Below are 22,985 nucleotides of genomic sequence, written 5' to 3' on the forward strand. Positions count from 1 at the left end.
CTCTGAGGCGAGTAATTACAGGGCGGGCGGCGGCTGACGGGCGGCGCGGCGGGCGGGGCGAGCGCGGGAGCGGCGCGGCTCCGCGGCGCGGGGTCAGCGTGCGGCGCGGCGCGGATCGGCCGCCTGCGGGAACGTCGCCGCGGCTCTCAGAGATACCCGCCGGGTCGGCCGGGATCGCGCCTCACCTTAACGAGGGTTCCCTGACCGCGGAGCTCAGGTGAGATTTCTCCTCGTTTCCTTAAACGGCCGCGTTGGCCGCTTCTGCGGGCTACTCGTCAGCCGGCTCCGAGGCGAGTAATTACAGGGCAACTTTTTGCAGCTGCCGGGGCTTTACCATCCGCTGCGGCTTCCGTGGCTGCTGCGGCCGGCGCGTTTGTCCGCGGCGTACGCAAAGCTCAGCTGTGTTACTCGTAAAGAACGCCGTTTCCTGCCGAGATGCCCTTTTCTGAGCATCCACAAAATACTGGTCTCGGAAAATAGGAAGGGATGCGGTGTGTGTGTGGGGAGGCAGGCGGGAGGCTCTGCTCTCCAGGACGGTTTCTGAAGCGTCACCGTGCCGGCTACGGACCAACGGTGTGCAGTGGGTGGATGCCGCGGGGATTGGGATTGAGGGTTTTATGAAAGACGCTGCCTAAACGCAGTGATGTAGTTACAGATCTGCGCGGTGTTTTAATTCCAGCAGATTATCAAGCGCACGGGAAAATATCTCCTGCTATGGTGGGATGAGAAAAAAAATCAATCTATGCTACATTGTCTACAACAAGCTCTTGGAAAACTTAAACCCACAGCCGCAGTGCTGGCGGTTGTTTTGTGGGTTGGTTTGTTTCTTTTTGAAATTGCACGTACTGCACCATCTGCGGGGTGTTTCGGCTCTGAGTATCAGGGATGCACGTAATGCACCTGCAGTATATCAGTGAGCAAAATACTTTCTAGGGCCAAGAATACTGTTTGCTAATTGGGTGTAGATTATCACGAGTAGTGACAGAAGGCTGTATGTACTTGCAGCTCTCTTGAGTGCATGTCCCTCTGTGGAATGGGGTGCATACACATAGATTGTGTATGTACAAGTAAAATGTAGGACTGTACGCACGTATGTTTGCTTCTTTTCCCCATTGGCACGGAACCACAGCTCGGCTGTTTCTGTCGCTGAGACAGGCAGGAGCTCCCAGAGCAGCACCAGGCAGCCGCTGTGCCTTCTGCTCCCAGATGCCTCCGAGCACTTCCCTAGTGTGTCTGACAACAAATGCTCCCGGACCAGCTGCCTCCTGCAGGCTGTTCTGCAGCGCTCTCCATAGGCTGCTGTGCCTCCGACAGCACTGTTTTCCAGCTTTCCACCTACCCGTGCTAGCAGATTGGTCTTAAGCGAGTGGCACATCTGGTGAAAGAGCTGCAGCAACTGAGTGCTGGCAGCCCCCGTGCTCACACTGCAGCTCTGCTCTGTGGCATCACCTTCCACTTCTGAAGCCAAATTATTATCAGCTGCGAAACAGCTCCTATGTTGTGTTGGCTTCTGCGCACAGTATAAGGCTGTGTCTTCTTAACTTCACACATTACACCATTTCCCCATCTCCCTGACATCTCTGCATAAAGATTTCTTTTTTTCTGCTTGATCACCACGATAATTCAACAGCTTTAACACCATATCAAAGTTAACTTCACAATCTGATACATCCTGCAGCAATCACACTTCTTGCTAGAAGGAAGGGAGGAAGGAGCAAACTTGGGAAACCTTTCTGGGCTGCCCCACTGACCAGCACAGCACATGGAGCGCTACGGTGCCCGTCACGCCGGCCTGCTGGCAGACCTCACGGTGTGCTGTCAGGGCAGCTCACACGGAGCCGTCCTCCTGTGCCGCACACCCCAGGCATGTTGCTCCTGCAGCTGGGAGCACAGCGGGCAGTACAGGCTGGTGGTCCCTGCATGCATGGTTTTGTGTTTGCTTGTTTAACAAAAGAGGAATTAGGTGATTTTAAAAAGTTACATGCTTCCTGAAAGTTAACATGAAGAATGTCAGTGGTCTCACTGTGACTTTACCAAAAATCCTGGGGATCAGCTTCATTTTGATGGGAAGGGGTGAGAGAGTTAGTACACAGGAATATTTAAAAGCCAATTTATGCTCTAAATCAGACGACTGGGGTGGGGGCCTTGGGAGGGAACGGGGTAGAGTCCTGTTTCTTGTGGTTCGTACAAACCCTCACAGAGCCTGGCAGCTGCAGAGCTGGGGGACCTGGTGAGGCTCACAAAGGGCTGCCATGGCCTCCCCACTGCTGATCTGCCCACAGCACCAGCCTTGGGGCCAGAGGAGAACAGCCACCAGGGCTCTCCTCCCACATGGATGGAGGGCAGGGATGGGAAGGGTACAGCACAGCCCAGGCAGGATGGGGCCACAGAACTGCTGGCAGTGCACAACCCTCAATGGGAGCACAGAGATCCTGCACATGTGATGTCCTCTTTGGTGACCCCAAAAGTGACTGTTCCCCACAATGCTGGGTGGTCGCATCCTTACACTCTAATTTTCAAGCTAAAGAAGCGCTCTTAATGGTCAGCCTGGTTCCATTTGCCCCAGCTGTGCAAAATGGGCCACAAGCCTTGAGCTTGCTCAGCCTCGCACCCTCCGGCACAGGCTGGGGCTGGCAGTGCCTGCGGCAGTGCAGTTCCTCCACTGCTGCTGCCCTGAGCCTCCAGGGAAGGGTGGGTGGTGCTTATCTGAGCCCTGGAGCTGCCAGGAGGGTCAGCGGTCAGCTCCTGTTCCTCACACCTCATCTCACTGCTAGCATAAATTTCTAAGATACATTGTCCAGTTAGTGAGAGGATGCCCCATGGCACTTTCTAAACAAACCAGAAAAAGTACCAATGGATTTAAGCCAAAATCCATCAGCATCAAACTGTATCTTGATCTGAGTGGGTTCTGGCTTAAGACAGAAGAGCAGCAGAGCGTCCTCTAATCCTTACTTGCAGCACATGCTGCTTTACCAGTGAAAAGCCTTCATCCACATCTTTGTTTTTCTCTCATACCCCATGATTTGGAAACTGGGAGAACGTGGACTTCCTCTACTGATTCCATTTGAGGCACAAGATGCTTTTAGTCTTAGTGACCTATAAATTATTGACAGGACCCCAGCTGCAAACTAGCAGCTTCCCGAATGCTTCTTTCTGCCCCACATCCATGCAATGGTGCAGCACGCTGTTGGCCTTGACTGTCCAAGCAGAGCATCTGGGAAATGGCAGATTAGATTACGGCTGGTTGCCTTCTGCTTGGATATACAGGACAAATGTGAAAAAGGGATGGATTTCTTTTTCTAAAAATAGTTTTCACGAGTCCCAGTGCCTTCAGTTTGCAGTAGAAAACTGATTTTTGCTTTTGTGCCAAGAACTCTGAATTTGCAAAATCCTGCTGGTCTTTAGACAAGATTTGCTATTGAAGGGCTGCAGCCTTTGATGCGGTATTGATCTGAGTTCTTTCAGTGAACACCCCATAGAAGGATGGGCCTTGGGGCAGCTCCTCACCTGCACACCTGGGAATATTCTTTGTTGTCTTCAGCCCTATCAGCCTCCACAGCACTGGTAAAAGCACTCGGTGCTCCCCTATGGTTTCTGGAATTACACCATTAGCTCAGAAGGCAGAATCACCAAGAATTTTACACTGTTTATTTCTCTTTAGAAATGACAATATAATGATAGTGCAGCTGCCTAATGTGACATTTTTAAAAATCACAATTTATGAGATCATTTTGGAAGCAAGTTTCTGACCTGCTTTTCCTTGTAACAACTCCTTTATGGTACTTATAAATCTGGTACTATGCACGTAATGAAAGAACACAAGGACTAGAAGGAAACCAGCAATAATCAGACTGGGAGGTGCCTCGGTTGGGATGCGCAGTCCCATGGACACGCTCCAAGGCGCAACGTGCCGAGCTCCTGGGCTGTGCTCCGGCACTTCCTGGTGCTCTGCACAACTCCACAGAGGGGCAGGGTGGCAGCAACACAGCTTGCAGGAAGCAAAGCAGCTTCAGTGCAGGTGCTGGTAGGAGCGCAGCATTTCCACAGAGCGGGTGGCACAGCACTGCGCCCGCAGCCCGCCGGCATCCATGCAGCACCGCAGCGCTCCCTGCGCTGAGCCTGGCCAGCACATCGCCGCACCCAGCCACGCTGTGCTCAGGGAAATCTTTCTCTTAAGCAGTTGGCTGTCCCAGGACAGTGAAAGAAGTCCCAGAACTGGCTGTTCCAGGAAAGATGTCAGAACAGATCTGATTCTGGAATTCCAGATAAGAGTCATCCTATAGTTCTGCACTTAGCCCTGCTTGCAAAGCTTCCCCATAGGGTATTTCTATCAGTGCCATAAACAGAAATACTAGAGGTCTCACAGAAAAACAGAATGCTGTTTTTCCCTAATGACATTTCCAGGCACAAACAGCTAAAGGCCGCTGTTCAAACAAACAAATGGCTATCTGGCTTCCACACGGTGAAAAGTGCACCTGCGGCTGCTAAAGTGAGTAATATGAATGAATATGAAGTAAGAATAAAGAGCTGTTTTATAAAACAGAACCTCTGCTCGCCGTCAGAGCTGCACGTGGTGGGCGCTGTGGGTCAGCAGATGCCGGCACAGCATCCACTGCTCCTCATTTTCCCTTTTTTCCTGGTGCAGCATTGACCCTTTCATTGCTCTCCTCACCTGGAGGGTTTTCCACTGTTCAGCAGTTCTCATTACCCATTTCAAAGTCCTTCCTATTATTATTTTATGATTGTAATGACTTTAACTCAACTATCAATTAATACAGTCCTAAAACCCTTCGGCTACCAGAACTGATAAATAGGAATGGAAGACTCTATTTCTATTTCACTTCATTTATTTTAAGTGAAATCTGTGTAAAGAAGACAAATGGCACATTTTCTATTACCAGATACTATTTCCCATCCTCCTTATTCTTTCCTTTTTAACACCATCATCAGAAGCGACGCACTTCAATTCTTTTAGGCGTACTCCGATGATACTGCAATATACAGTTTACAGAAAAATCAAATTACTTTTTTTTTTTTAAATGTCAGCAGCACTCTTCCCCATCTCCCCGCTAAGTGCAACATCTAATTTCTGCATAGTACGTTTGCAGCAGTTGCTGTGGGCGGAGAGTCTGCTTATTTGTTTGGTTGGTTTTTACTACAAGGCACTGTCATGGCAACCACAGCAAGGGCGAACGCATCTGGAGGTACTCTGTGTACGTCACACTGGCTGCAGTAAAACTGCCTCATGCCATTTAAACTTTTTATCCGCTGTGTGAGGGCAGGCAGGCAGTCGTGGGAGCCCCAGCGGCAGCCCCTCCTCGCAGGCCCAGCAGTGCCATGGTGGCCGCACACAGCGCTGTGCTGGGACTCTGCTCTGTTCTTGGATAGATGAGCATGGCAGCACTCTGCGGTGTCTAATTGTAGCTCATATTCTGTTCATCTGTCTAGGTACTTCTGACCCTTTTACTGTAATTCCTGAGCACTCACAACGTTAATCAGAGATTTTCAATAATTTAAATCTAAGGGTCAGCTCTTCCACTGCTGTAAATCAATGTCTTTTTTTTCTTTTTTTTTCCTTTTTGGCTTTGGAGCTAATCAGAAGGGAGTTGGGATCACTTTCACAGTGGGAAAGTGATCTTAATTTATTAAAGCACACTGCTGCCTTGTACCCATAGTGCCGTCTCTCTAGAGCTCATCAGCTGCTAAAAACCCACAGGTACTGGCAGGAGAACAGGCCCTTATCACACTGAGTTCTCAGAGTAAGTACAACAGCAGAAACAAGGGCACCCCCTATTTTCAGTGCTATGGCTGAGATCAGCACCACAAAGTGCCAGCAGGCCGCCAGCCCGGTCCAGTGCCAGCCCTGCTCAGCCTCGTCAAGGAATTCCGGCTCCACTGACAGCACATCCAGCTGGGCTTTAGAGTGCTTTTTTCTTAGAAGTTTTTGAGCCTTGCTTCTGATTGCTGTTTAAGATAGAAAGAAATGGTACAACTAAATGAAAGAGCAGAGGCTTTTAATTGCTAACATCTATTGAAGAGAGTGAGTGAATAGCCACAAAAATGTAAATGAGAAACAAGGAGTTCAGCAGAGATGCTTCTTTGCTGGGACTGGAGATTCCAGAGGATGCTCCAATGACAAGTTAAGCAAAAGCCATAATATTTTCCTTCCTGGAGAACATTGCATCCTTAGCGCTTGCCTGGCCCCATAGAGAAGCTGTTGACCAGGGAAGCAGGAACTTGTGGGGAGATGCCATTTTGTATTCGCTACAGGAGGTTAAAGTTCCCTAGAACACAAAGGAGCTTTCCTTTCCCAGGCAATCCCATCACGGTACACATCAACACAATTAAAGCCTGCAAAGCTCAGAAGTGGTCAGAAGTATTTGGTTAAATCCAAAATTAGTTTTTATTCCAGACATTCACTGTTCTTTTCCCATGCACTTCTGCATGTTGATATTTGTCAATAAAAATTGACTAAAAAAAACCTAGGACCTCTGGTTCCTCTCACAGTGACATGTGACACCTCACACATAGCCTTCAACTGCAAAGAGATTAATAATTTTCCTGTCCTTTGGCAGTAGATGCAGTTTCTTTCCTCCCCACGCCCACACTGCTGTTTCCTTCTGATCAGCATTTGTAGCTTAGCTACTGCTTAACTGAAAGGAAGGAATTTGCCAATGCTTTGCTAGAAAGATGCCTGTGCAATGTCTGTCCATTCCAGCCACGGACAAAGAAGGGAGAAGATGACTATTGACAAAAGAAAATAAATAACCTTTCTCCAAACACCTCTAGAGAAATCACCTCATTATAACTGTATTTCTTGCACAGTTCTAGCTCAAGAAATGTAATGCTGAATAGCTGGAGCTATCTGCTGCTCAATCAGTCATTCTCACAGGATTATTGTCATTAAAGTACATAATTATGAGTAGTGGATGGAGGAGCGCTGGGCTGAAGGGAGGGTGCAGGGAAGGTACCCCAAGGACCAGCGCGGTTCCGCTGATGCTCTCCCCTTGGCACGGCAGGTGCAGCAAGCGGCTTGGCCATGGCACCGCGCAGGACTGGGCCCGGCTTGGTGGCTGCCTGGGGCCCTGACAGCCATGTATGGAGCAGCAGTGCCAGAGTGATGGGCTGAACCCATGGCAGGAAGCAGCACCTGTTCAGGCGGGCGCCCAGCAGCCCGCTGGGAGGCGTGAAGGCCCATTCCAGTGGGGGCATGGCCAAAGCGTTCTTCAGGCTGCAGAAGTTCCTTCGGCGGACCCAGTTTCTGCTCTTTTTCCTGACTGCCGCGTACCTCATGGCTGGCAGCCTCCTGCTGCTGCAGCGCGCCCGCCTCGCAGCCCAGCAGGGACCACGCGGGGCCTCAGGCCTGGCACTGCCAGGGCCAGACACGGGGCCGGGAGCCAAGGCTGCAGACCCTCGCCTGGCGCGTAGCCCTGGTGCCCAGCTCCCCCTGGGAAAGGACACGCTGCCAGGGGCAGAACCGCAGCACAGCCTGCACTGGATGGCACCTCGCAACTCAGAGCTGAGGTGGCTGCGGAGGAGGTGGTTCCACAGGTTCACTGGTGACCAGGAGCCCATACAGACTGCGGGACTCAGAGCCACGAGGGGTACCACCGAGCACAAAGGTAAGGACGCACCCTCTGCCCGCCTTCTGGCAGGCACACAAACTGCTGCCCCACAGTCCAACCCAAGCAGAGACCAGCAGGCCTGGCGAGGTGCGCCAGAAGCACCTTCCCGCAGCTCAGCAGCACTTCCACAACAGTTCCTAAAGGCCTGTGCAGGCCGGAGTAAGGCTGTGTCCCTGCGCACTGAGCTGTAGCTCCAGAAATGTATTTCTGCTGGTTGAGTGCAAGTCCAGAGAGAAATATACTCCTCTGATTTAAATGATTTTCTCTTCAAGCAGGCAGAGAAGAATGCTGCTGAAAGCTGTTTCTCTTTCTCAGCATAGGGAACACTTAAAAATGAGTTTTATTACATTACTTGTCTAAAGCCACGCAGTAACTTCTGTTTAGAAGTACGTTTCTGCTCTCCAACACACACTCAGCTCTACTGTCACAAACACATTTCCTCTTCCTGACCTGCCCTCTGCAGCCATCCCCACAAGCACGCTGTCTTCAGAGGGATGAGGCACAGGTGCACGCCACTCCTTTAGACCGTACCTGAGCTCCAAATGAGAAAGAACCCCTGGATCAAACTCTCAGTGTTTGGTGAGTTTGATGGAAATTTGCCACCAGCCAACAGACTGCAGGGGAGTGCGCACCACTGCACGGGGCAGGGCCAGGGCAGCGCATTAGCAGCCAGAGCACAAGGTACAAAACTGCATTTTCCAATCCTCATGATTAAATAATATCTTAAATGGAAAGCAGTTCAGGATTGACAGAAATCAGAGCTCACTTCCCTGTGAGCCCAATACTTACTGCTACTAATAAATACATACATGAACCGCTATGGTTTATTCAGTAGAAAATCTCATAAAAACCAGTCCCCAGGGCAAACGAAGAAGCAAAACAGGCAACTCCAGGCACTCACACCTCTGCACGGTTCCTGCCCTGGGACTGCCTGCTCTCGCCATGCTGCAGCCCCAGCTCTGCTTGCCTGGAGGCTGAGCACAGGGATGCAGAAAGCATCAGGGTTCACGCTAGGTCACTGCGATTAGGGAGGCAGGGATGTGTTGGCCATTTGTATCAACAGCTGTACAGATCTGACCTCCTGGCACCTGTGGGCGCAGGGCTTTGCCACCCACATAAGAAAAAGGCCAGGCTGCTCTCAGCACAGCATCAGACAGCAGCAGCAGGAAGCCCCTGCGTGCCCACTGTTCAACACCCTACTCTTTTGAAGCCGCAGCACCGGGCTATGGCTTTGCTGTCTTTGATGCACTGCTTTTCAGAAGAACTGGCAGCGCAAGAGGAATGGGATCAGAAGGACTAGGCACCATGTTACTACACTGCTCCTTCTTCTGTTGAAAAAATTAATCCAAAGGAGCACCTTCTGCAAAAATCCCACTAAAACATGCTACCAAGTGACTCCTACTGTGTGAAATGCTGGGAATGGAAACAAGAAGGCAACAGTGGCATTGTGTGAAGCTGCATCATGCAGCTGCTGGAGCCTCTGAGGCACAGAGCTCCACACGCTGCTGCCAACATCCTGCTCACAGGAGCAAGAGCTGTCCCAGCAGCCTGCTGCCTTTCTCGGCCTGCTCTGGGCATACAGCCCAATGGCAGCACCTGGCCAAGCACAAAATGAGCCCAGTGCTGACCCAAGCCCAGCATGGGGGCATGGGGACCTGGTGCCCACCTGGCAGATGGGCTGCCACAAGCAGCACATAGTCTTGGCACCACCAGCTGAACCTGGCACTGGCCAGCACCTGCTTTAAGGGACTCCTTGTGGATAGAAATCCAGAGAAGAATCAACGGAACCCTCCAAGACTTGCCGGGCTGCAGTGGGGCACAGCTGGCCCTGAGCTCTGCCTGCTGCCAGCTCCTGGTTCCCTTCAGCCATGGCCTGCTCTTCACCCTGGTGGGGCTGGGTTATTTTTTTCTGGTTAATGAAAGAGTAGATAAAAGGTAGAGCAACACAGTGAGTGCCTGAGCTACTCAGATATGAGACAGACCATGAACTTGTTCTGCACATTGCTTGAACTGCTTTTAAAACTTCTTTTAGAAATGAAAGGATTAATTTTGAAAATTATCCATAACATTAGTTAAGGCTAGTGCCCGTGTCAGTCATTAAGCTAGCGCCTTGCTCGAGTTCTAATTGCTGACTGAGGCAGCCAGAAGGACTATTTATTGCTACCAGCCATTGAATTATGTTGATTCAAATACACGTCATTTGAATATCTGAACACGAAGTGACACTGTTAATAACAGTATTGCTAACAAGCATTAGAAAGCTTTTGGAAATTATGATCAATTAAAAATGTAACTTCCTGTGCAGGGCATATTATCTCCCTGACTCCTTACGGCCATGCAGCCTCATTATTGCTCTCTGATCCCTTCTGAGCACAGCACTCTCCCCACGGCCACAGTGCCTATGGATGCTCAGTGCCAGACAGCGCTGTGCCCAGGCTCTGCCCAGCAGACAGTGGCTTTAGCTTTATTTTAGACTATTTTATTGTTAATATAATGCTTTTTAATTTGGGTTTTCACCATATATTCTCTTCCTCTCCGCAACTCGTGTTATATAATTTCCCAGCGTTGTCATCTCAATACTGCTACATCCAAAATCAAATTTCCTTTCTCCATCGCATATTAATGATAACATGCACCTGTAACCACAAAATTGCTGTACAATAGCAGGGTGCTACCTCAGCCTTCCAATCACATAAAAAAAAAAAAAAAAAAAAAAAAACAGGCTAGATTTGTATTGTGTTTTGTTCAGGACAACAAAAGAGGCTTAAGAGAGGATGCAGTATAGCAGAAATACTTCTCTTTCATATGCTAACTAAAGCAAGACATAAGCTAAAAGATTCTCTCCAGATTAGATAGCTTAATGTGATAGAAGCAACGCTGCCTAGTTAGGGCTGGAGTTATCTTTCCATTATAGCTTTAATATAACTTCACATACCCAAAGGAAATTGATTTTCTCAACATTTTTCTTGCACCATCTTATTCTCAACTAAAGATTTTGAAAAAAACTTGGGAGAAATTCAAAAGGGTACCCCACAGTCCCACCATTTTATGGACCATCTGCTCTGCCCCCACGCAGCCCCCTGGCAGCACCCAGCTGGGGATGGCTGCTGCCCTTCTCAAAACACAGCCCTGACTGAGACCTGCCGCTGTGCACATGTCCTGACTCTGCCTTACATGCACACAGGCACCTACGTGGGCTGCTTCAGCGATGACTCGAAGGAGAGGACACTGAAGGGAGCTGTATTCTACGACTTACGAAAAATGACAGTGGCTCACTGTCAGGAGGCATGTGCTGAGAGGTGAGCTGCTCTTTCACAGTGAGTTCTCTTTTTTCTGACAGTAAGCAGAGCTGTATTTGAGATGGGAAAAGCCCACATACAGTAAACATGCAGCATCAGTGAAAACCTTGACTGTCTCAGACCTTCCAACGTATAGCAGCTCTGCTACCCTGTCTGGGGCAGACTGTGTCACTGCTGCCCATCCACTGCTCTTACTGCAGCACAGCTACTTAGATGCATTTTCTGTTGATCTGGTCAAAATGTGGCATTCTGTCAGCTGTTGGTTAGGTGCTTCCTCAGCCCAGATCTCTGCGCTCACTGCAGTACAGCCCCGGCAGCATTGGGGCTCCCAGCCCAGCACACCCCAAGGAGCAGCGTGCAGCACACACAGCATGTTCAGAGGGCACTACCAGGCCTCCACCCCGCACAGGGTGCTCGAAGGGCCCATTCTGACCATGCCTGTGCTGCACCCACAGGGCTTATGCCTACGCGGGTCTGGCGTATGGAGCGGAGTGCTACTGTGGGAACAAGCTCCCAGCCACCGCCTGCAGGCCCGAGGAATGCAACAGCGAGTGCAAGGGCGAGAAGGGCTCAGTGTGCGGCGGAGTGAACCGGCTGTCAGTCTACAGGGTGGAGGAGCTGCAGGCGGCGGCACCACGACGTAAGTGCAAGCGATGCCGCTCTCGGTGCCGTGCTGGCACTGTGCATGCTGCCGCTGCTGGGAGCTGTGGGACAAAGCTGCAGTTTTGGTGTGGGCCCTGGCTCCCTCCTGCAGCAGCAGTGCTGCACGGGAAGGCAGCAGCAGTGGGAGGCAGGGCGGTGCTGCATGGGGATTGCAGCAGAGCAGAACTTCAGCTGAGAAAACTGCTTCCTTCTGCATCCTTGGCAAAGGCACAAGACCTCATTCTTAGGACACAGTCATAGAATGGCTTAAAAACACCCACCAGTACCATCCTTAGCTCAAAAATAATCCTAAGCAAAGGAAATCCTGTGACTGCAGCAGGAGAATAGAGGGCAGAGACATGAGTGCCAACGGTACCTTAAGAGAAGTCTCCTCAGTAACAGGAATGAGACCCAGAGTTCCGCTTTCGCGAGGTCTTTATTCTAGCAGCACCTGAGATGTTTGTTTCATCTTTGACTGATACTGCTTGTCACTTACTCTCTGTAACACTCATCTGCTCAGTTAGCTGCCGTAGGAGACAAAACAGATCAACCTCTGGGCCCACACAAGGCATATGAACACCCACACTGCTGAGCACAGCTGTGTTTTTGGCAAGCTCACAGGACCCTTTTGATTTAATTTTCTGAGAACAACCACCAAGACCAACATTGTGCCAGTACTGATGGCACTTCACTTCTTAAAGAGTTGAAGTTTGTACCATCATCCATCAGCCACATACGAATTATATACCAAAGGCGTGTAGACCTAAATTGCCAGTGTCAGGCTGACTGGCACACTGGCAGGTGTTTAAGTTTTCAGTGTGAAAATACATACATGTATTTCACAGGAAAAGACAGCATTTTTTTCTTAACTATTAATGAATAAGTCATCAAATTAACCTAGCCTGGAGCAAGATTTGTATTTTGCTTGCTCTCAGTAACACCTGATGTTTAACTGTTTGAAAACTACCACTGAGACTACCACTGAGATCAAGATAGCTGAGTGGCCAACGAAAGCATTAATCACAATGATAATTGTGAAAGTATATTGGGAAGTAACTCTAAAACCAGCAGAATCCATGAGGGACAGCAGCAGTGCAGAATGCAGCTCGGGCAGCAGCTCCCGGTGCAGTAGGCACAACACTGCCCTCCCAACGAGGCTCTGCTGCTTGTGCCCATTGTCTGTGGGCAGACACAGAACTTGTGTCCCCTTCACCCCACAAGTGCAGAAGCGTGAAGCGTGCATCTCCTGCAGCCTGGGGAGCTGCACATTCCCCAGGAGCCTTCAGAACTGCCCTGCCCATCCGCTGCCATCCAGCTGCAGCCCTTTCCCACATTGGTTCTGGTGAGTTCTGTTTGTGGTGGCCAGTGGGTGCAGACCAAGACTCGGAAGACCCAAAGAGACCATTAGCCCTATTAAGTCACTTTGGGTGAATTATGACAATGGAGAGTTGATACAGAGAGATGAAGACATTTTCCACATCTGTAAAGCTCAGAGAATCCTAAGAACTACGGCAGTGTCGCACAGCATGTGGACCTCTTCGCTTTTCTAACCCAGCCACACACATGTTGTTTTCTCCATTACCATTAGTTCATCTGTGAGAATGCATCGCCTCGCCCGGGACAGGGAACTTCCATGATAGATAGCTCTGGAGTTTTGCTGGGTTCTGTCAGGGACACTTCTGAAGCAGGAGGGAAGAATTGCACTGCTGCTTGTAACTCCCATTTGGGCCACACTCTGACTTCAATCAGCGATGCAAAAAAATAAAAATGGAGCAATTTTGCCCGGCTCGGCAGCATATATAGAGGGGCAGGTCAGATCAGAGGCTGATGCTAAAGACGTCAGGAAAGCAGTTCTCCCTGAGCAGCTTACAAACGCCTAGTTCAGATTTTGAAGACTGCAGCAAACTCCCTTGCCCTGAAAAGAAGGCGAGGGAAGGGGAAGAGGAGGAGCAGATGTGCAGGAAGGTGGGTCCCCGCGGGGGCTTTCAGGATTCATTTAAATTCCTTTTCTGTTGCAGATGAGGGGAAGCTTTGTAGATTTTTATCAGGGCTTTTAAGCCTTTCAGGGGAAGGCATGTCTTCAAAAGAAAACTAGGAGTTGCAAACAATAGCAGTGCCCTCCACTGATGGAATTTAATTTAAACTCCTTGCCGCACTCTGCTTTCAGGGGTTAGTAAAAGCCAAAAGCATGTGCTCCTTTAATACCACAGGATTTGCAACACATTTTTCTAGTGTATATCATGGTTTCTCTTATTTCTAAAGTACTTGGAGTATGAGATTTTCTTCATTATTCTCTAGCTTCTGAACCTAATATTGTTCTTTGTGATAGAGGCAGGATACCATGGACGTTGTTTTCTCAAGAGAAACCTATTTCATATCCCTGCAGGGAGGAATGTTATCTATCGAGGATGTTTTAGAGCTCCAGAAAATTTAACAGACACCTTTCCAGCCTCTTTGATACAGCCCAATTTGACGGTGGAGATGTGCTCTGAATTTTGCTCCAAGAAAGTAAGAACAGTTCTCATTTCACATCCTTTCTTCTTTTTTGTTACTTTAAACTTTAATCTACTAAAGGAATAGCAGAGATTAGTGCCCTAGAGCTCTAAATTTGTGAATAAGTTTCTGAAGGACGAAACTCACCGGAGCCAATATCCAGTGACGCCAGGCACCATGCTGACCTTCCAGAATCAAGCATTAGAGAACATCTGTGATGATGATGACAATGATGATTTGCCTGCAAGAAGTCTGGCAAAATCCCCCTGCATTTGGAAAGCAGCAGTGGCATAGCCACAGTCCCCACTGCTGCACACCATTTGGATATCACAGTGCTCACTTCTTGCCTACTGTAGTACCACTTCTTATCTCCAAGCAAAACAATACACAACACAAAAAAAATACCCCATTACATTTTTTCTTGTTTTTACGTTTCCCTGAAGCCATGTTCTCCTTTTCCTGCAGTGGCAATGCCATTTTGGGCATACTTGTTGGCAGACATAGAAGCAATTCGGCATGTTGTTGGCACAAATGCAAAAGCTGTGTATTAGCTATGAATGAATGAATGATGCAGGAATGAAAAGCTCATGAAGTCCATGCTAGAATTTTTCGATGAAACCTACGCAACACTGATTTCAGGTGCTTTGGTGAAAAAGGTCACAATCCAATTTCATAGTTCGTTTTCAGTGTACACTTCCTACAAATAATCAAGCAGAGTAAGAAAGCTCTATTATGACCCAACCCAGTTCAGAATGCAGAAAAAACTACAGTGCACACAAACTGCCAGCAACTCAAGAGAAGTGGGGCTGGAGTGCGAAAAACCAGTGTGAGCTTTGATTCCAGACAGCAGAGCGAGCCCTGCGATAGCAGTGGAAATATTCACCCTGACTTCAGATCCTTTCCTTTCAGATCAGGATGGACAGCTTCCTGGCTGACACAGAACGACTTAGCTCTCCTGCAGTCAGGACAGGATGCTCATTTTAGTTCCACCCATTGCACAAAAGAGAATAATTCCCTCAAGTTCCATGCGTTCTGAAGAGGCCGGTGGACTTTTCATGGGACTGGTTTGAGGCCTGTATTTAAATACACAAATTACTCTCTTGTTTGTGGGGACTCTGAAGAAAACCAAACTGCAACACAGCACGTTTAGTTGTTAGTCTTGCAAATGGCTTTGTGCAGTCACAAGAGTAAAGCTCTAGTCCTTGGAAGCATGCGAGATGAATCTGAGGTAAAAACTTTAAGAAACCTGCTAAAAAGCATTACTGATCAATTTTTTTCTTAATTGTGAGTGATGATATGCTGATGATATTCCTTAATAGCTACCCATTATCACCCCATAACACAGAGCCATGAATGTATCTCTTTGCCAGAAGCCATAATTTTCATATATGCTTTTTTGAAAGCCAACCTGCATAGTAAGTTAGCCATCTCCATCTGAATTTATATTTTTATATATTCAGTCATTTTACCTTTCAGCTACTTTTTATAGTTACATACAATGAAAACAAAAATGAGGCATGCAAGTCTTGAGAAGAGAACCCCACCAGTTCAAAGGATCCAAAAGCCATTCCAGCAACTTTGCACACTTGGACTTGACCACCTCTAGGATGCTTCCTAGATGTTCTAATTTCAAAACCGACCTGCTGTTTTGGTTTCTAGATACAGCTACATGCTATTATGTAGGGATAGCATTAGTACAAAAGCTAGTGGAGGCAATGGGAGCAGAGTCCAGGTACACAGTTTTTACTACTACTTACGATGAAAACCTAAGCCCAACTGCAGGAAAGCTGGGGAAAGGCACTGAAACACCTGCAGAAAGAATCAAAAAAGGGAAAGCCAGAAAGAGTGCTCTTACAGTGCTGCCTGAGCAGCAGGAAGGCTGCACACATGGGGAGCAGCCTGGCTACCTCTGCACGGGCCAAGCACCAGCCGCAGGTCCCTGTTGCCTGAACCATTTAGGTAGCGACGCAGAGTGGTCACAGAACCGTACTACACTGCCTGTGCTTTGCCCTCATGACAATGATTGCACAGAAACGCAGAAGAGTGGGGAAGCACCTGCTCAGGTCTTTCGGGAAAATCTGCGTCCTTCCCAAAAAGAGTCCCTTGCAGGTGCCACTTGGCAGGAGACACGGTGCATTCTTATTCCAGTCTGCACTTTAGGGCCAGGATGTTTGTTCATTTCTCAAACGGAGAAACATTGCTTCACAGCAAAAGGGAAGATTTCTGTTTGCAGGCAGACAGAACTATTTTGCCCTTGGATCAAGTCACTAAATAGATTTTGACAATGTTGTACCTCATTCACTAAGCAAATTTTGGCTGTTTGGGCACAGATGGCACACTAGTTGTATTTGACTCCTTATCAGAGGATGAACATGTGGAGAAGAGCAAGAGATAAGCTGCTCAGTAGTCCTGGCACGTGCTCCTAGATTTCAGAAGACTTTTAAAAGGCAAGAAGTGTTGTTATGGAATAGGTAGAATTGAATGCTCTGCGCTCCAATAACCCCTGAGCTTCTTTCAGCCACTGTCATTGAGGTCAAGCCCTTCCACGCATACTGATGCGCCACACACCAGAGGACTTTGGAAGCCTAAGAAAATACACGCCCAGTCTCCTGGCAGAGATGAGGGCTGAATTTTCGGGCCAATTTTTGCAAACTAGTAAATGTACTTTTTTGTGGAACTCCTAAACACCCACTAATTTCTTCAGCAAACAGATGTTTTCCTCCAAACCTCTCTATTAATTCTCATCAGTATTAGCAGAGTGGCCCAGCACCACTGTTCTGCATCTGTTGCAGAGCACAGCAAAGCTGCTTTGCAACTTGATCCCTTCTCTGGATAAGATCAGTAAACCAAAAACCTGATTCAAACACATTGAAAAGAAATGTCTTGTAGCCAGAAATGTCACTGTGAATTATTTCCCTGAGACAAACACCATCTACAGCAGCAGGCTCGTTCCGCTAAGGGGTCTGTCATTGACAGCAGTTAGCCTAGGTGAGGCATCCCCACCAAGAAGCAAGTGCCATACAGGAGGCGCTGTGCCCACAAAGCAGCTCCAGCCCACAGCAGATGCCACAGGACTGGCTTACTGTTGTGGTCCAAAGCAGTTGTTCCATAAAAATATGGACAGTAGTGCTCAAAACCTGCGCCAGCCCCTCTGCAGACACTGGGGTTTCGCAGACCATGAAGGAGTCATAGCAAGACGCAAACTATTTATGACTCTAAGCATAACTGCAGCTCACTCCTCTGTTTGGAGGGCTATAGATGGAACTTGTAAAGACGGTGCAATTCAAAACGCTCACTTGAGGGGTAAATAAGAACAGCCTTTTCCCTACTGAAGTTTCAGGTGCAGTTATGTACTAGGATTGAAGGAACAATATCGAATTATATGTTTTTATGAATAATGAAAAAACAGCATTGTGAGTTTTCAAGCCTTACAAGACCTGTCTTAAAACCATTTTTTAAGAAATTGCAGTGTGAAAGACAGCAGCGATATAAGAAATGAGCTTTACAGTGATATATCAAACACTGCTTTGATCCTGACAGCGGCTTGTGAAGATTTATCTTCCTTTGCATAACAGGAGCATTCCCCACAGGCTGCTGATGCCGCGGCATTTGCGCACTGATCTGTTTTCTCTCGTCGCAGGAGTTCCCCTTGGCAGTGATCCGGGGGCAGGAGTGCTACTGCGGGTACCCCACGGCGCGCTTCCCACTGCAGCACGGCGTGGACCGGCGGCTGTGCAGCGCGATGCCCAACGCCAGCAGCGCTGCCGCAGGGGGGTACTGCCAGGCCTACCAGACCCCGGTGCAAGGTACGGCCCTGCAGCCCCAGCCCCTCCTGCAGCACGCGGGAACACCTGCCTCACAGCGGCCTTACCCACAGCGCACGGGCAGCGAGAAAACAGCCCCTGCCTAAATCCTCATCTCACAGTCACGCCCATAAACATTTCTCCAAATCCAAACAGTCTCTTGTTAAGCTGCACAGCCCCTCCACTAAGAAAAATAATGGTTTTTCAGATGAAGAGGAGGCAGAACCTGCACAGCCAAACCCAAGGCATTGGGGCCAGGACCCCACCTGAGCACACGCCAGCCTGTTAGGCAGGCACAGAGACAGCTCAGCAGGCTCTGACTGCGCTCTGCCCGTCCTCCTCCAAAATACTCATCTTTCTACGTGCCAAAGCCGGAGTGTAATGCAGAGCAATGCCCCAAAATCCAGTGAACCATCAAGGTAGTACCTGTAGCTTCTTCCATGCAGTGGTTTGCACCATGTTCCACAAAAGTACTTACAAACTTAAAGTGAAGTGCTTCACTGGAGAGGCACTGTGTTTTTCCCAACATCCATTGTTTTGCTCCATTTCCCAGTACAGAGGTTGACTGCAAATAACAGCGTGTATAAAGACCATGCAAGAATGCTCACTTTCATGAAACTGCTACTATCTACCACATCTGTGTGGATAAGGAGCAGCACAAGACAGTCTTCTTGGCACCATGCTGGCACTTTCAGGCCATGGCTTTATCTGAAGGCTACTTTGAAGAACAAAATGACTGATGTCTAATTTATTTCCTGGCTTCTTTTTGAGTCATCACATAGCTGAAGCTCACTCTTTCCCCCTGCACTTGCTTTTAATGCACACTAAGCCATATGGGCAGGACTTACAGAAGCTGGCAGGAGAGCTCTGTTCAGACCCTGCTGGCAGTCAGCACTGGGAGGGCTCCTAACTGATTTGGGCCCTTTTCTGGAGGAGAACCATAACCCAGAGGCTGAACTGAGTGCAGTTTGTTTTAGTAAAAGAGTTTCTCCTGCGTTATAAAACTTGCTGTTTCCAGGTACAGTGACATATTTGGGGTTTCACTGCAGAGTCAGCCTGCCAGGCAAGCAGCAGCTAGCAAACAGACATCAAGGGGCTTTTGTAACAACTTGCTGGCAAGTAGAATGGTTCACTGCAACTCTGATAAGAAGTGTCACCTAACACAAAACCAGTGAAAGTCTTTTCTGAGGATAATCTCTTTGGCCCCTTATGGCTGAGTTAATTTTCAGAAGTAGCTGACTCACAACTAGACTTAAATTGATAGCCTATATTTGTAAGAGAGAAAAAAAGCAATAAACCCTGTAATCAAAGGCTGTCAGTGGAATTAATTAAAAAACCACAATGCTAACAATGAATTATTTTCTATACCCACAGACACCCGCTGTACAGACAGGAAATTCCTCACCACAAAATCCAAAGGGTTCATTGCTTTGTCAAGCTTCCCAGGGGCTGGCAACACGTGGGCTCGCCATTTGATCGAGCATGCCACGGGCTACTACACAGGCAGCTACTACTTCGATGGAGCCCTCTACAACAAAGGTACCCTTCTCAGGGGGTGATGGGACACAGAGCCATTCTGAGGCACAGGACTGTGCTTGCTCCAGCATCCTTCTGCTTGGAGCCACCCAAGGCCCAGCAGACAACGAGGAGCTCACAGGGTGGCTCCTGCCCCAGTAACTGCTGGCAGCAGCCCTGGTCCCAGGTGGGCAGCAAGTTTAATCAACTGGTGTTTTCACAACAGTAAGGCCTTGTTTAAGAGTGTAAAATGTCACAGACATATGGTCACAGGGAAAAAAAAACCCACAACAATCTTGTCTTATAAACAGGCTTTAAAGGAGAAAAAGACCACTGGCGAAGTAGACGGACCATCTGCGTGAAAACACATGAAAGTGGCAAGACGGAGATTGAAATGTTTGACTCTGCTATCCTGCTGATACGAAACCCATACAAGTCACTCATGGCAGAGTTCAACAGGAAATTCGCTGGGCATCTGGGCTACGCTGCAGACCGCAACTGGAAGAGCAAAGGTAGCGTGTGGGGCACCCAGGGCTGCTGCAGTCAGAGCTCAAAGCCTGTAGTCATACCATGCTGGGAGGGGTAACACGGGGACCTGATCCCAAAACCTGAGGGAGCACTGCAATTCAGTGGGACTCAAGCACCACCACACAGAGACCAGACCCAGAAGCACACAGGCTCTGCCTGTTGCCACTGACAGCAGTGCAGCACCTGCACTGCAGCGTCACTACCAGAGAAGCACACAGCAGAGAATGCCTGGTGTGCAGCCCATCCGTCAGGCTGTGTGCTCTGAAGGAAGTTTGCCCCTGCAGCCTGTAATAACAGAGAGAAATCTAATTTAAAATTGAGGGTTTGATGAAGCATGACTTTTCCTGAAGGAAATTTTACAGCACTGTATGGGTGCTACTGCATTGCAGATAAATAAAGATAGGAGCAATAAGGGGACTTCAGCGTTCTATGAACGCACAAAATGACTGCTGGATAGTGGGACTGCGATATCCCTGCTGCACACACCGCTGCATTCAGACTGCAGCAAAGGAAGGATTCAGCACACATCTCTCCCCTTATGCATTTCAGGCATAAAAGCTGTGCCTAGGCAAACCACTTAGCACAGGGCTCGGGGGACAGCAGGAGAGTGCCCTTAGTCACAGCATGTTTCTTTCTCAAGTCCTTACATCACCTTTCATCAGCCACCGCTCCAGATCCATTTATTAAAACCCAAAACAGCCCTCAGAAAAGGGAAACAAAGCCTGGAGAGAGTGGCTTTCCCATACTGCAAACTACAAATAGTCATATTTTGGCCACAGTTGCACTTTATCCAGTGCAAAACCTTCAGCTTGACCTTCAGAAAATTACCACAGGCATCTAACAAGAGATTAAGGTGTCACATATGGCAGTAGCGGGAATGTATTTCAGTAAACTTTGTCACAGTTATCCTGGCATGTGATGGCAAATCCTTCCCATGTGCCAGGAGCAGAAGCACCTTCCCTATTAATCCTGTTTCCTTAAACCATCTCCCCAGAAGCATTACTCAACTCCTCTGGATTGAGAAGCACCCCAGGCCCAGCCAAAACCAGGGTCTCAATGCTGCACTTACATGTATATTGATTTATATGTACACATATATATGAAATATAGAATAGCCCCCATATCTTTCTCAAACTACATTTGAAACAGAGGTAAAAATGTAGGAAAAAACTACAGAGGCAAAAAAAAGATATGTATCTGCTTGAAATAACGTGGCAAAGAACTGCTCAAATGAGCAGCCAAGCAGGACCTTCTCAGTTCTGCTTCACTGCTCTCATCCAAATGCTTCTCCCTTCTCTTTTTGCCCTTCCCTAGCTCCTGCATGGAGCTGCCTGCTTGTGCAAAGAGGAGTGTTCAGCTCCTAAAAGCACAGCACATTGAAGATGCTGACCTGCAGCTTTGCACCTGTGCAGCCTGTCCACCCCAAGGGGCTCCCAGGCAGCTGGGTGACTCTCAGCACTGCTAATGCCTGACACCAAGAAGATCACGTGCCTGGTAGCCACGCATTTGGGAATTGTGTGTCCTCACCAGTTTGCACGGTGGGAGAGCAGTGCCCATCTCCTCACCATGGCTGCAGAGCTGAGAGTGGCTGCAGCCCTGTGGCTGGCCGTGTTGTTTTCTCCAGCATTCACATCCAACTACTTCATACATGACCAGCACCTCTAACCTTGTTCCAACTTAATACTTGGAACACTGTGGAAGCATCGTGGCTAATATGTTCTCATTTTCCTGGTTTTCCCATCATCTAGACTGGCCAGATTTTGTGAACAGCTATGCCTCCTGGTGGGCCTCCCATGTCCTGGACTGGCTGAAGTACGGAAAGCGTCTGCTTGTCATCCACTATGAGGACCTGAAACAAAGCCTCATCCCCAAGCTGAAGGAGATGGTGGAGTTCTTGAACATGACAGTGACGGAGGACCGTCTGCTCTGTGTCGAGAACAACAGGGATGGGAACTTTAAGCGGTCTGGTGCTAAGCAAAAAAATTTTGAACCATTCACCCAAGAAATGAAAGATCTTATCAACAGGTACATCCTGACAGTGGACGAGGCCCTGAGGGGAAGAAACTTCACAGGGCTGCCCAGAGAGTATGTGCCAAGATGATAGCATGGCAGTACTCAACTGTGCTTAAAAATAATTTTTTAAGGAAAATGAGACTAGACCTTTATAGCAGCTAAAGCAAAGATACTTGGGGCGTCTCCTGAGCAATGCAAATTCTCTCCACTCTGAGGTGTTCTTCAGGACGCTAGGTGTTCCAAAAGGCAAACAGCAGATAGAATTTGGTTGGCAGAACAAGGCCAAGCCACCACCATCTGCCTACAGGTGCTGCTCTACACATAGACAGCCAGAGCCTCACGGCAGAGCTCTGGTGCTCCTTGCTGATGGGGATTTCATGGCTATCGGTTTGGAAGCAGGCGTACGCAGAGGAGGAAAAAAGTGGCAACACCGATAAACAATTTTCATCTGAGCACTTCAGAAAAATCTGTTTCTTTCTTCTCAGCACAGCCCACGGCTTCCCTCTGCAGGGCCATTGGCCTGGCCCAGCCTGGCCCCATGCTCTCACCAGCCACAGCCCAGTGATGGAATAGAGGTCTGCACAGCTGCTCACTGCCCCTGTGCCAGGAGTTGTGCTGGGGAGCACCCAGTGAGCAGCACAACTGGAGGGACTGCGAGGCACTTCTGTTCATGTGAAATAAGGGATTCCTTGAAAACCTGCCCAAAAACATTAGTTTTAATAAAACAAGAAGTTTGTATAAAGGGAGCTGGGCTTCCTCTGTGTGTCACTGGCACTGAATACAATAAAACTGTCACAGACAAAACATCAAGTGCACTTCAGCCTGACCAGCACAGTCCCTGTGGTGCCCAGGCTGCAGGGCTGATACACAAAGCCAAGAGCCCTCTGTCATTGGCAGAAGTGGCACAAGTAAAGGAAAAGTAGCTCTGAAGCTTACTTTTTTCCCCATAAGTCCAGGAAAATGCAAGTGGGGGGGGAAAAAAAAAAGTACAGAGCAAAAGAGGCTGTAGCAGAGGGATCTGGAAAGCTTCATTCAGCTTCCACTACCTGAACTGCACTTAAAACTAA

The 22,985-nt window shown here is 48.6% G+C and overlaps 1 protein-coding gene across 1 annotated transcript; it reads left to right on the top strand.

Moving 5' to 3' along the window:
- The first annotated feature begins 113 nt into the window (after positions 1-113).
- On the top strand, positions 114-22,732 carry WSCD1 (WSC domain containing 1). The gene is made up of 9 exons (XM_042879572.1): positions 114-217; positions 7,020-7,622; positions 10,810-10,924; positions 11,380-11,564; positions 13,953-14,074; positions 17,700-17,865; positions 19,237-19,401; positions 19,689-19,889; positions 21,654-22,732. Exons 2-9 carry the CDS (start codon positions 7,211-7,213, stop codon positions 22,004-22,006), a joined length of 1,719 nt encoding a protein of 572 aa, XP_042735506.1. The 5' UTR covers positions 114-217; positions 7,020-7,210; the 3' UTR covers positions 22,007-22,732.
- The last annotated feature ends 253 nt before the right edge of the window (positions 22,733-22,985 follow it).

This window comes from Lagopus leucura, unplaced genomic scaffold (assembly GCF_019238085.1).
Source record: "Lagopus leucura isolate 7727_CA_CO unplaced genomic scaffold, USGS_WTPT01 Super-Scaffold_100024, whole genome shotgun sequence".
Lineage (NCBI taxonomy): Eukaryota > Metazoa > Chordata > Aves > Galliformes > Phasianidae > Lagopus > Lagopus leucura.